This window comes from Polyodon spathula, chromosome 18 (assembly GCF_017654505.1).
Source record: "Polyodon spathula isolate WHYD16114869_AA chromosome 18, ASM1765450v1, whole genome shotgun sequence".
In the NCBI taxonomy this organism is placed as follows: Eukaryota; Metazoa; Chordata; class Actinopteri; order Acipenseriformes; family Polyodontidae; genus Polyodon; species Polyodon spathula.
In genome coordinates this window covers 19,759,215-19,772,563 of record NC_054551.1, presented here as the reverse complement: position 1 = coordinate 19,772,563, position 13,349 = coordinate 19,759,215, and the positions used below count along the sequence as shown (strand labels likewise).

The window sequence follows — 13,349 nt, the reverse complement described above, 5'->3', positions numbered from 1 at the left end:
AATATCACATTTCTGAGGTGAAATCACTGAAGTAAACACTTTGAAAACATTCCCCTCGTGTACAGTAAATGATAATTTGCAACTAGGGAAGGGGGTTTTATAGTTTAAAAACCCTTTCTTATCTGTCTGTTATCAATCCACACAACTGGGCAACACTATGCAATATGTTTGCTGAATGAATTCTTTTGATAATGAGAAGCCCAAACTGTAATGAGACAAGGAGGCATTGAGAAGTACCTGATGTTTAGCAGCCTCAGGGCATTGAGGAGAACTCCCTTCTTCACATCGTAATCGATCTTCTGGTCCGTGCCAAAACTTGGAGCACGATTAATCTAGAATAAAATAAAAATAGAAATGTGTGCTGTACATTATAATTATCTTAATAGGAAAGATTGGTATTGTAATACTGTAATACAAACAATCACTTTATATAGCATGTTTGTACCACAAGAACAACACCTACCTCTCACCTACACCTAATACATGAAGAATGTCAGTAACACTTTAGTTTAGGGACCCCATTATAAGTGGTTCCACTATATATGTAATAATACAAAATAACATTCTTATATACTATGTAGTAGTTAAAAAAAAAAAAAATACCATTCATTTTTACTATTTGAAATCATAGTTTATAACTGTTGCATGTTTATAGTTGTGTATCACCAAATGTTTACTGTATCTACCGAACAAAAACAGATTAGCACATTTGATTCAGTATGAAATAATTGCGGACAAATGCAGGTAAATTCTCTGGGTTTAGGTCAAGCACAACTGATCGATTTGTTTATTTAGACCAAAAGAAGGCAGGGACAGGTGGAAGTTACTGAGGTCTAGCAGCTCACCATTTTGTTTGCTCCAGCAGTACAATGCTAAACAAATCAAAGTCCTGCCATTGCAAGCGTTGATCTCCCTGCCTCTCCCCAATCAAACCACTTTTTTTTGTAACACCTAGTTGTTTTTCTTCTTTCAGCCTGCCTTAATACCAACAAGGGGCAACACCCATTACTGACTGCAAGTGTGACTCTCCGAAAACACCACTCGCAGTAAACAGAGCTACTTCAGAGCTGAAGTTTTGAGTTTCATCATCAAAATGAATACGTTCATCTGTTATCTACTGCAATAAAGAACACATTTCATAGTCAGCTTAAAAAAAAAAAAAAAAACACCAAAGTGAGGTATATTAATATATTGTCATTAAAGTGTCAACAATGATTAATTTGAGTTCAACACTGATCCGGGGTGGGTGGGGGAGGATGGTTGCTCATCTGGCCCATCATTCAAGTTTAAATAGGACACTGGAAGGTACGGAAGAATCTGATGTGAATTCAGGGATGTGCTGAACCTAGCAACATCCACAATGGTGCACTGAGTCACAGTACTCCAGGAGGTATTGAATTAATCTTAGAACAGCTGCTTTATGTGTTTCCTTTACTGTACTTAATGTATTATGCATTGTTTTTGCAATTGCATCTTGTAAAGCGCTTTGTGATGGTGGTCCACTATGAAAGGCGGTATATAAAATAAAGATTGATCGATTGATTGATTGATTATAACCCCACAGGCACTTGTAAGTCCTAACCCGTTCATGAGAAAGTGACACTTCATTGTCGACCCTGTCAACAAATCTCCAAATGAAATGTTAAAAGCGCCAGAGAATCCTGCAGCGATGCTGCCACCTTCCTTCCAATTACAGCACAGTCATTTCATCTGGGACTGGAACAGAAACCTCTGCCCTGTTTCAGCAGAGCACTGATAATATCCCTTGTCACCTATTATGGCCACAAATTATCAATGATGTATGAAACACACAGGCTTTGTATCACAGTTGTTGTATGAGCAGCATGACAGTAGACAGAAAATGACAACAGTTCCAATTTGTATCTATATCACAGGCGCAGGGAAAGATTGGCTGAGTGCAATCTGTCATTGGCTAGAGTGGAATGGAAACTAGCATGTCAGGGAGAGGCATGCCACTTGGTTGGTAATAGATAAAAGCAAAACTGACAATTTTTTTTTGTTCCAGATTGACAAGGAACTGTCAAACTTGACAAATTGAGTACAGAACAGTAACACAACTTAGCTAACCTTTATCGGGTGGCAGAATACCTTAAAGTGTTTATCTGAAGTTCAGCCATTAATAGAGATGTATTAATTTATCATACACATATGACTATAATTTCTATTCAAACTTATTTTCTATACGAGGCATATTCGCTCATCTGCTTCATTTCCGGAATATAGCATTATTATTATGGAGTTAAGGATGCATAATTGTACTTACTGCTATATAAGAACCAGGATAAGTATATTGAGATGTGAATCGCATTTATGCATATCCAGCAAGGCACTTTAAATTTATTATTTGGTGTATTTCTGTGGTACCCAGCATGTGGTGGATGTTTTCCATGAAAACAAGGTTAACTGCAGGATCAACTATTTTAAATGTAAAAAACAACCTGATCAAACAGTAGGATATCTGAAAATAAGCATAGAAATAGGAATTACTATGAACAATAATAATAGTATTTGAGTATGAGACTGGACCATGAAATGCAACACGCTTTTGGTTTACATAACAAAAACTGGTAGTGAAAGTTGTGTTTGTGGAACACTGATAATCTCTTTCTGTACAGATTCAGTTACATGTTGACCTACTTTACGACTATAGTGGCTCCCATTATGCTGAAACCCACACTAACTGAACCAAACCGAAAATAACCGCCAGACTGCTAAATCCTCCCCTTTTATATGTGTGCCATTCATTTTGTGATGTCCATTTAATGTCTAATTTCAATGGCTTCTAATGGCACAATATACTACATACTACAAAACCCAACAGTGTCTTTTAATACAGAGTTTCATTGGCCCTTGCGATGTTTGTTCTGAAGTTGTACAGTAAGCACTTGCAACAGGATTACAGTGTATTTCTATCTCAGTTAGATGAAGATTTTGCAATGTACCAAACTGGCTCTGGTCTACCCCCTCCAGGCATTCCACGCTTGGAACGCGCACTTCCAAAATGCAGAACGCTACAGTGCAATGACGGAATGATGACATCACAAATCTAGAAAGAGAATGTTCCAATCTGGGTGCCAAAAGTCATTGTACACGTAGCCAACGTCACGTGATGCAAAACAACAGACTGAAGAGTGAAGTTGTTGTACAGATGGTGCTCATATTAAAACATTTCAATTCAAAAGTAAGTGGATCTACATAGGATGTGATATACATGGTAGTTCCATTAAAAATGAAACAACGTACATTGTCAATATCTCATCTTATAATGCCAGTATCTTACACTGTAGACACTTCTGAAGAAAACAAAGAGGCAGCAGATATCAGGAGTTATGCAATAACTACTGTATGTTGAATGAATTGCACCAGCGCTTTTAGAAAGCTAGCACACAGATGGTCAATTTAATTGACCCAAGTTTGGGGAATGCCCACACATACATACTCGTGGTACAAAAACTGACAACTAGAATTATTCTTTTTTGCTAAATATCATTTTAATAACAAAAGAAATCTGAATTCATGTTTATAAAGGAATAGGACCCTTCAAAAGCAATTAAGAAAAAGTGCACCAGACTGTAGCTAATATTGTTGCTCTGTGTAATCCTGGTTACACTTAAGTGTCTGTCTCATTTTTCAGTGTGATTTGTTGCACTGTCAATTTGTCAACCTGAAAAGAATTAAACTGGCAGCATACCAAACATTTTCTCATTGAGGAAGGGAAGCCAGTCTTGAGACTAATGAACCCCAGAAGCCTTTAAAACTCTGTAGTGATTTCCTTAAGTGTCACTAGTTGGGGCTTAAAGGGTTTGCCAACAAAGAAGTATTTATTAATACTAAAGATGAAAGTTTTGTTTTAAATTATATCTAAACCTACAGCTCTAAAACAACAATACACAAATACCTGGATAATACATTGATTACCATTTCATATGATTATCAAGGCTCCTACTGTCACTGTGTTTTAATTATAGATATATTGTTTAAAAGAAACCTGCATAGCAATATTTTCTAGAACCACTTGTTCCTCGCAGGCAGTAGGACTCCTGTTATACAATCCAGATCTCCAACTGTATTAACCATTTGGTTTCAATTTACTTTAAAATAACGATCTCCATTATTTTGCTTAAAGCTGTAACATAAGGCAGCACAACTGGCTTGTTTACAGATGAAATGATATATTTCAGGAAAGAAAATGAAGGTGGGTGGGGAGAGGCAAGGAAACACTACAGCAGGTATATTTATTAACCTCTATGACAGTAGGGCAAGAAAATTCAATTTGGGGACTAAAGTCATACATGAATGGATTAGTTACTGGATAAACAGATGGATTCACTTAATGCTGTACGATGTCGTATATCACAAGTCCTGCTATGTGTAGTCCTATCCACTGTAAACACAGGTTACCTACTAATAAACACATCATTAGAAATGTAACAGATTACTCCAGTATGTTTGTAGTTTTATTATGCTTTTCCCATGGTTATACTATGTATTTACCATAGTTTACTGTGGCATCCTGTATTTATTAATATGCTTTGCCATAGCTTCCTATTCTTTACCATCCTTTATTACACTTTGCTATGCTTTTACTATGGTCAACTTCTATAAGGGTAATTCATGTGAAGGGCAGTGCCTTTACAATGCAGTTTAGTTTTCCTCAGTATTGTAGCGTCTAAAGAAAGAGTGGTTTGCTTCATATAGAACATAAATCCTGTCTCCATTTCTATATCTGACATCAAGCATTTCAGTTTTGTTTCCAATTACCTTATGTTTTCTTTCCTGAAAATAAGTTAAAAGACAACATGAAAGTTACTCCTGATACATGTGCATTCTGAAGTTTTGTTGACATACAGCTGTGGCCACAGTTGCTGACTGTTTGTATTTTTTTTTTATATATATTTTTTTTTTAAATGACACCATATGTCATCAACATTGAGAAACTTACAGGGAAAAACACATGACTGAGTACAATAGAGCTACAAGTTCCAATTTCAGTCATCAATCTTTTTTTTACATTCATTGTGGCGAATTTCCATGCAGGAATTCAATACTCTTCTCTTTGTATATCCTGTGAAGGCTGCTGTCGGGCTTCGATCCTTGGGGCTTGAAGTCAGCCTTTCAGTGAGTCAGCTGACAGGTTAACCCGGCAAAATGAAACCCTCAGACTCACTACAGTATACTGAGAAAGCCATCAAAATGCTATCTGGACCCTAATAGCTAACAGGACCGTATCCAGAAAGCTTTTGAAAAATTATTCAGCAGCACCCAAATGGTTTGGTCACACAACAATCTAGTAGTTGTTCTCTGGTCCTTTCTGTAATATTGAGACCCAAATTGAACACAGTATTCATACAACCTTATCATCTTATCATTAGTTCATTTACACCTTTTACTATAAATGCAAGCATTCTGTTCTCTTTTTTGATTGCCTCCCCACAATGCCTTAATCCTGACAATGGTGAGTCTACAACAGTACAACATATCTTTTTTTGTTGCCAGATGGTTCCAGTTCTGTACCACTCCTGCACGAAAATAAGGGTTTCTAAACTATAAATGTATGCTCAGTCCGTGAAGACAACTTTGCTGTGTACATCTTTAGATCTGCCACTGAAATGAATCCATGTTTTGTATAAACTTTCCATGTGCATTGTTTTTGACAGTTGTGGTACATTAAATGCTGTTATCTTCCTTATATATTGGAATGAAGCCCTTTTAAATGAGCGTGAAACACAACTATGGTTTTCAAGTTGTTCTTGAATTCCGTGTAAAACAGAGATCCGTTGAAAGCTAGTATTTCACACTTAAAGATTGAACAGAACTATATCAAGGGAGGTGCTGCCATCTTGAGGCAAAATACAGAACAGCAGCATTTCAGTTGCTAAACAGATGCCGTTTTTCATGTGTACCAGTATTTGCCTTTTTAATACTTACCAGCAGGCACAAGCACAGTCTGTAAAATAATGCAAAGAAGCACACAGAGTATGTACAATTTCTTAAACAAATGAATTCAAAACAAGTACGTACTGTAAAAAATAAACATCCTTCCCAGTCACAACTACCATGAAAAAGTAGATCCCCATGATTTACATTCAAGTGGGACAGAGATACAGGTTCATCCATAAGAACTCCAAACTGAATAACTTGTGCTAAGGAAAGTCCTAACCAAGTTCCATAACAATTGGATATATATTCCTATCCATAGTTTGGTGACATTCTTCCCCAGTGAGTTATATTGAACCGTTCCAAAGTAGTCTATAGTTATTGAAAAAAAGACTGCACACTCACTGAAAAAACAACTTAGATAATTACTGGTTTGGATCATTTCTACTTGTTTATAGTTTGCTTTGTGTTTCTGTTAGGAAAGAATAAATACATTCATCTTGAAACAATTGTGGTAAATTGCTCTCAGAGTATGGCTGGAAGCAGTCTCTGCACACTGTTTTACCAGTCCCTAAGCATGTCTGACCCCTTCTCATTAGGTGCCAATCATTCCAACACAGGCCCTGAGGACTGAGCAATTAGGGAGTCGCTTCTAATGTGAAAGCTTCAATAGATACAAACAGCTGTGGGTCATTCTCAACTAAACTAATACAAAGAACTCGCAGGAATGTCAAAAAGTATGGTATGAAAAGTCTTTTTTTTTTAAATACATATCGTAAGACCTATTCACAACCTTAACAAAAGGACTGTTTTAAGAAATGGTTTTGTTGAGGACTATCGTTTAAAACATTAATAAAATACTGTTTGCACCTTTTTCAGCTGTTTTAGAAAGGGTTTATTAGTTTATTCACATTTTTTCAAAGCACTGTTTAACCCTACAGAATGGTAATAAACACAAATATAACTGAACACTTTTAGCTTTGTTTCTTGTTCCATAAACCAGGGCTGTCAAACAATTTTTTTCATTTTATTTCAGGCAATATTGAAATTTGGTATGTCATTTGTTTTTTTAAATACGTTTGAATGTGTTTAGAGGAACACTAACCTTTGCTAGCTGCCAACATGTACTGGAACAAACAAACATCCTCTGCCTCACTGTAATATCTATCCAAAGTGTTGATGGTAACATTACATTTTTTAATTGCTGTGATATAAGAGGGGACTGCACAAAAAAAATCTAATATAAGATCAAACTTCCTTCCCATCCGCGCTTGTATTTGGAGCCCTAGCCTTAGAGCCAGATAACATTGTCTTGGGCTCAGATACCTCTGTTCTAAATGCAAAAAGGACTTAGAAATGTTTATTCTTGACTTCTGCATACAATTATACAGTATAGGTCAAATATCTTTTGTATTCTAGTAATGAATCAGGCAGAGTCATCTGGGGACTACGAGGAGTGTGTGAGGAATTAAGCAATGATCCAATTAAATGTACATAAACACTCCATCTAACCAGGAGCTTTTCAAAAACCCAAACGATGCACATGTAACTCGAAAGTACTCTGCACACAGTACTGCATCCACTTTGTGGGTCAGCCGAGTCCAGGCTAAGAGATCTGGGGCTCAGGCTTTCAATAGCCGTAACTGAAGCTGTTCAGTTTAAAAAAAAAATAAATAAATTTAACTGTAGTTCTGGTGTACTTGCTACTTCTGACTTATGTTCTCAGCATTATTTTCTGTTGCTGTTTATATTCCACGTCTCAAGATTCTAAATGATGTCAGAATCTGAGGCAGGAGTTATTTATAGTGAAAAGCCATGGGAGCAATACTGAAATGACACTGAAATGTAAGGCAACTATAAAAGCAAACAGCCCAAACTAACATTTTTTTTATTATTTTAAATGCTGACTAAAGTAGCACAGCAAGTGGAATAAGTACAGTATGTTATCCTGTTTTAACTTTAAAAAAATCTTACCTCAAGCAGCCAAGGTTTCAATTTTCGGTCCAATATTATGTCGAAACCTAGGATCTCAAAGCAGACACTGTCACTTCCAGGTGGCTGTCCAGGTCGACACATACGATACGCATGAAGAACATGAGGCTCTGCTACAATCAGCGTCTTCACCACTAGCTCCTGTTTCAAAGCAGTAAACGTTGAATTAAAAAAATAAACTACAAAAAAAAAAAAAAAACATGCAAGTCTCTGCACTTTTAGTCTCTGGTCTCCATGTCAGTATACAACTATACAGAGGCAATATTTTAATTTAAATAACTGCTGGACCATTTTATTAAAGTTAGTTTTATTTTTAGGTAGAGGCTATTCTTTTTGGAGGTGTACATAACATATGTTGCCATGTTTCAAGTCTAATAAAAATGTATAATAAACACTTTACATACTTTGTCATTTAGCTTTTTAATGAGAAACAAAATTCAGTTTTCAACATGACTGAGTTTTGGGCCAACAGAGGTTTCGTTGGTGGTGACATATTGTGGTCATGCTTCAATATATATACCATATGTAAACTGTAAAATCTTTTTTGAAATTTTTTTGATTTGTCAAGTCTCAGAAAGCCTTTGTACTTAGCTTAGAAAACTGTAGCAATGAAACAGATTCACTGATATTTTGATAGTGCCATAGTGTCCTGATCACCAAGCAAGCTGCTATTTAAGGTCCCCCAGATTTCCTGTGTGACAGCCAGTTACAACACATTCCGGTGGCTGAGGGGCAGGCATTGACAGGCATGTACTGACCACAGGGGAGTCTCTAGCTATTCTAGCCATGACCTCAGATTAGATGACTTTCCTGATACTACACATTTTCTGCATGGTCCCGGACACATTTACCAGTCGCTTATTGTAAATGACTTCTTATAATACAAATTGCCCTAGTTCAAAGAGCTGAGTGTAAAGCATAACGGTAAATGTATTAACTGGCATCCAAATTAGCGCCTCTGTTCTGTATTTTAGTGCAGTTTTGGGACTACTGATCCTGTATTTCGAGTACTTCCAAAATAAGTTATACGTAGTCTACCATTCACAAAACCTTAACTTGTATTTAAAGCCTATTTTGATTAACTGAATACAACTTTGGACTCAGTTAAACATTTAGTGATTGATAAAAACTGGTTGAGTGTTTAAATAAATAAAGTAACTTTTCCATTTATAGATATAAATATAAAAACTTGCTGTCATCTTTGAGGCATACTCACAGAGACATCCCCCCAGAATTGGGACACATCATAATCGTTGATTCGTAGAAATTCTGTGAACCAGCTGATGGAACGCTTGCTGCCTTTGTCTGCCGTTTCATCTCGCTCAAAGTTCTCATTGTGCTTATTCACAGAATAGTTGGTCAGATGCATGTACAGCTGGCTCTGAGTGAAAAAAAGGGTTTAAGCAATAACTAAGCAGTCTATAAACCAGCTTTTACTTTACTATTACAAACTTACATAGTGCTTTTATAAAACATCACTTACTACAAAAACGAAGCAAAGCTTATCTGTAAATCTGACCTTTATTACATTATTTTACACACGCAGCTACTGGCATCTATTTAAACATTCTAAACAGTGGCGGATATAAATCAAGTCGGCTTTAATCCCACAACTGTTGATCTAGTATCCTCCTTATTAACATCACTAAATACAAAAAAATACCCCAGAAAATAATCTGTGATATCAGGGTTTAAAAGAGTATTCCAATCATTAAAATACAGCCCACAGTATTTACATAAACCACAGCATTCCCAGTAATAACAATGTTCAAGCCTGCGTCAGCCAATGAGATTTTTGGTAAGAGATTACGTAACCCATTAAAGTATTATCTACCTTCAAGGCCCTTGGGGATCTTGGGGCAGCTAATCTTCAAGACCTGCTGGTTCCCTATCTTCCCACACATTCCCTGAGACTACAGAATGCTGATCTACTGGGTTTTTCAAAACTTTGGTAAACGGATTTCTGCATTTCATCTGGATTATATTGTGCAATTGGGTTTTTCAAAACATCAAAATGCGATCATGATTACTGTGATCCAGATTTCGTTTGGTAATCCGATCGCACTTTAATCACGATTAAATGTTGAAATGGGGTTTTTCAGAATTTAAAAGAGGAGATCACGATTACTTTGATCCAGAATACCAGGATAATTGTGATCATTCAGCAGAGGTGGATTTAGCTTTTAAATGATCATAGAACAGTGAGATTTTGTTTGAATTGTCATAGCAATCACACGCTATGTGTCAAAATCGAGTGTTTTGTATCCTTGCAAGCAAAAAGGAAAAGACGTATTTAGTCGTACAGCTTTAATAATAATAATTCTAAAAAAACTGAAGCATACGCCTTCACATACGCCTCCTTAAAGCTCGTCTGAGATGCTGGACTACCGACCGTCGAGGAAGACGACAAAGATGTCTAAAAACAAATACTTTTTTCAAAAGTTTTATTTTTATTCAATTTAGAAATTAGATGTTTAATTTCTCTTAGGCATAAATAAAATAAGTGTTTGCATGTGTTATATGTGCACTAACATTAAAAGTGAAGTGTGATTTCTTATAAAAATATAAAATAACATAAATGAAGTTGTGCATTACTCATTATTACCACAATCTTATTTATTTTGTTAAAATTAGGCTATATCAAATAATGGCCTCTTAAAAAACAAAACACAAATACACTATTAAGAACTAGCCCACTTAAAAAAAAAAAATGCATTTCGTGATTGTTATCTGGATAAATGTAATCCAGCAGTGACATTTTCTGAAAAAACAGATCAAAATGATCCAGATAAAAGTAATTTCGATCATAAAATATAGGATTACAAAATGCAGATCACTGTTACCCAGATTAAAAGTTTTGAAAAGCCGGCCCCCCGGGGTTCCAAAAAGCCGAATAGAATTGGCTGGGGCAAACGCTTTCTGTTTCAGTTTCTATGCCCCCCCATCAAAGGTATTCAGAACCCACTTGATATCAGGAAAGTCAGCACCATTATATTTTTCAAATCTAGATTAAAAGCTTTTTCATGCAGTACTTTTATATCTTTAGTATTTTTGCTAATTACAAAACATGTAATTTGTAATTTACAGTTGCTAGGCCAGATTTTACCACAAGCTCATTAGGGATCTTTTAAACGGCCCTGGGATGCCTTAGCATTAAAAGCGCCACTAATACCATTTCATGGGGTGGCTTTGTGTTTTATAAAAATGTTTGGTTTTTTTTGTTCCTCTGTTTTTAAAAACTCCAGTAAAAATATACATATAGTCTGGTATATTTATACATATATCATATATATATATATTATATATATATATATATATATATATATATATATATATATATATATATATAAAATAAACCGCTCACTACAGTGGATCTCTTCTTACCTATATGGAACAAAAGCAGATGTTTAATTCAGTAGGCCCCGCACTTACTGAATTCATACTCTTTTCTCATCTGCTCTTTCCTATTGTTATGCAGGGCATTACTGACACTTCATTAATCTTGTGTTAAGCCTCTCATCACTCTCAAGTGTCAGTAAGCAAGTAAAATAATCTACTTTGAGAAGTTAACACCATACCAGACAGCCCTCGGGAAGAATGAGACATCTGGCTTGGATTTTCCTTACCAAGTTGGTATCGCTCGGTGGATGGTACTTCTCAGTGCCCATTCTCACAAGCCCATCATTGTATAAGAAGATGCGTAATGGGTCACATGACGTGACCAGTATGTAAATCCTCAAGTCAAACTTGTATCCCTCCATAAGAAACGGCTTATCGAGGTATTCCTGGACTATGAAATGGTCCTGAACTGGAAGCTTCTCACAGTTTCTTATTAACGAGATCCTGTATGAAAAATAAATCATATACATGATATCATAAAATGATAACATTTATAAAATAACACATAAATCATGAAATGATAACACATTTAGACATTGATAAAGACTTATTGTTGAATCGTTTGTCTTCGATTTTACTAGGTTTATTTTTCACTACTTTGAAAAGCAAGGAAAAGAAATTGTGGTGGTGTAAGGCAGCGGTACCTCAAAAAGAAATGGTTGAACTAGCAGTAAATTACCACAGATGATTGATGAGACATACTTATCCTTCAAATGTATTGTGATCAGGTAACTGAATCCCACATTTACCTTCTTAAAGTGGCTCTGCCTGAGTTGCTGTCTCCATTCCCCACACTTTAACTAGCCTCCATGTCTACAATTACCCTTACAACTCCAAACAATAACTTGTAAGCTTCAACTGCTTTTCTAATTGAACATAAATTACTTATGAGCATGAAACCTAATACTTGGAACTGAGTTTTTCAAATATGCTCAAGACAACTGTTTTAGATGGTAATAATAACTATCACAGGGGATTTGTAAATCCCAGCTGAAGATATTTAAATGTCACTCCTATGAAACCCAATACTAAACCTATTACATACTGACCTCAAATGGATTCTCTGTTCATTCATAGTTATTATGATTACAGACTTTTCTAGTGTAATTTTCATTTTAAAATCAACATTATGGCTGTCATATATTTTAATCTTGGTATATTATTTTTCTAATCTGTCAACAGCCATAATATAGCAATACACTGTAATTTATTTAGGCTTAAAGGCTATAGTGGGTATTCTGACTGTAGTTTGTATTTAGTGTTTTTTGACTTCAGAAAAAAAAAATGCTAATATGGGCTAAGAGTAAAAACATACTTGCTTATAAACTCTAAACTATGCTCACAAAATGGGGTACACAGAATGAATATGTACAGTATGTAAATCAATGGAGGCTTCTTAGACGAAGCAAGGGAGGCAAATCCTCCTCAACTTTTCAAAGAAAAAAAGGGGGGAAAATATATAATAGCATTATAACATAATAATCTTCAATAAAATAATTATTAAAAAAAAATACATTTTAACCCTAGATTCAACAATCCTAAATTAACATCAATTCTAGCTGTTGAGAGATGCACTTAGAGCACTAGCATTGGGAGACAGGGTTTGGAGGAGAGGTTTTTTTTGTTTGTTTTTTTTATGAGGGGGTGGCTCTGCCTCCATGGTAAACTCCTATCTCCCATTAAATACAGTAGTAGCAGATCACTTGATCTGAGCATTGATTTTAATTGGAAGAACCACCCACATCCTCCCGCCCCCTGCTGAAACACTACTGCAATGCACTGAGTATGCGTTAATTTATGAGAGTTGATTGAAATTGTATCGTTTTGTTTCGCATCGCATCAGCGGTAAGAAACACAATATATTTTGTTATTGTTTTATTTTGGTGCATGGCCTTGTGTAATTTTCAGTAACTGTGCTCACATGGTCAAAGTATAGCTTTATAAGGTGCTCTGCATGGAGTGCAGGATGTGCCCTATAGCCTGGACGTCGGCAGTTTGAATCCAGGCTATTCCACTGCCGACCGTGGACAGGAGTTCCCAGGGGGCGGCACACAATTGGC

At 35.8% G+C, this 13,349-nt stretch overlaps 1 protein-coding gene across 4 annotated transcripts in view; it reads right to left on the bottom strand.

Moving 5' to 3' along the window:
* Positions 1–13,349, bottom strand: part of LOC121331093 (tubulin polyglutamylase TTLL7-like) — a 69,970-nt gene that overhangs the window by 24,792 nt on the left and 31,829 nt on the right. For all 4 annotated transcript variants that reach the window (XM_041278260.1, XM_041278263.1, XM_041278261.1 and 1 more), the window contains exons 7-10: positions 11,517–11,733; positions 9,107–9,271; positions 7,873–8,031; positions 238–332 (exon numbers count right to left, since the gene is read on the bottom strand). In XM_041278260.1, coding sequence (XP_041134194.1) covers positions 238–332; positions 7,873–8,031; positions 9,107–9,271; positions 11,517–11,733 — 636 coding nt within the window. The remainder of the gene's footprint in view (positions 1–237; positions 333–7,872; positions 8,032–9,106; positions 9,272–11,516; positions 11,734–13,349) is intronic.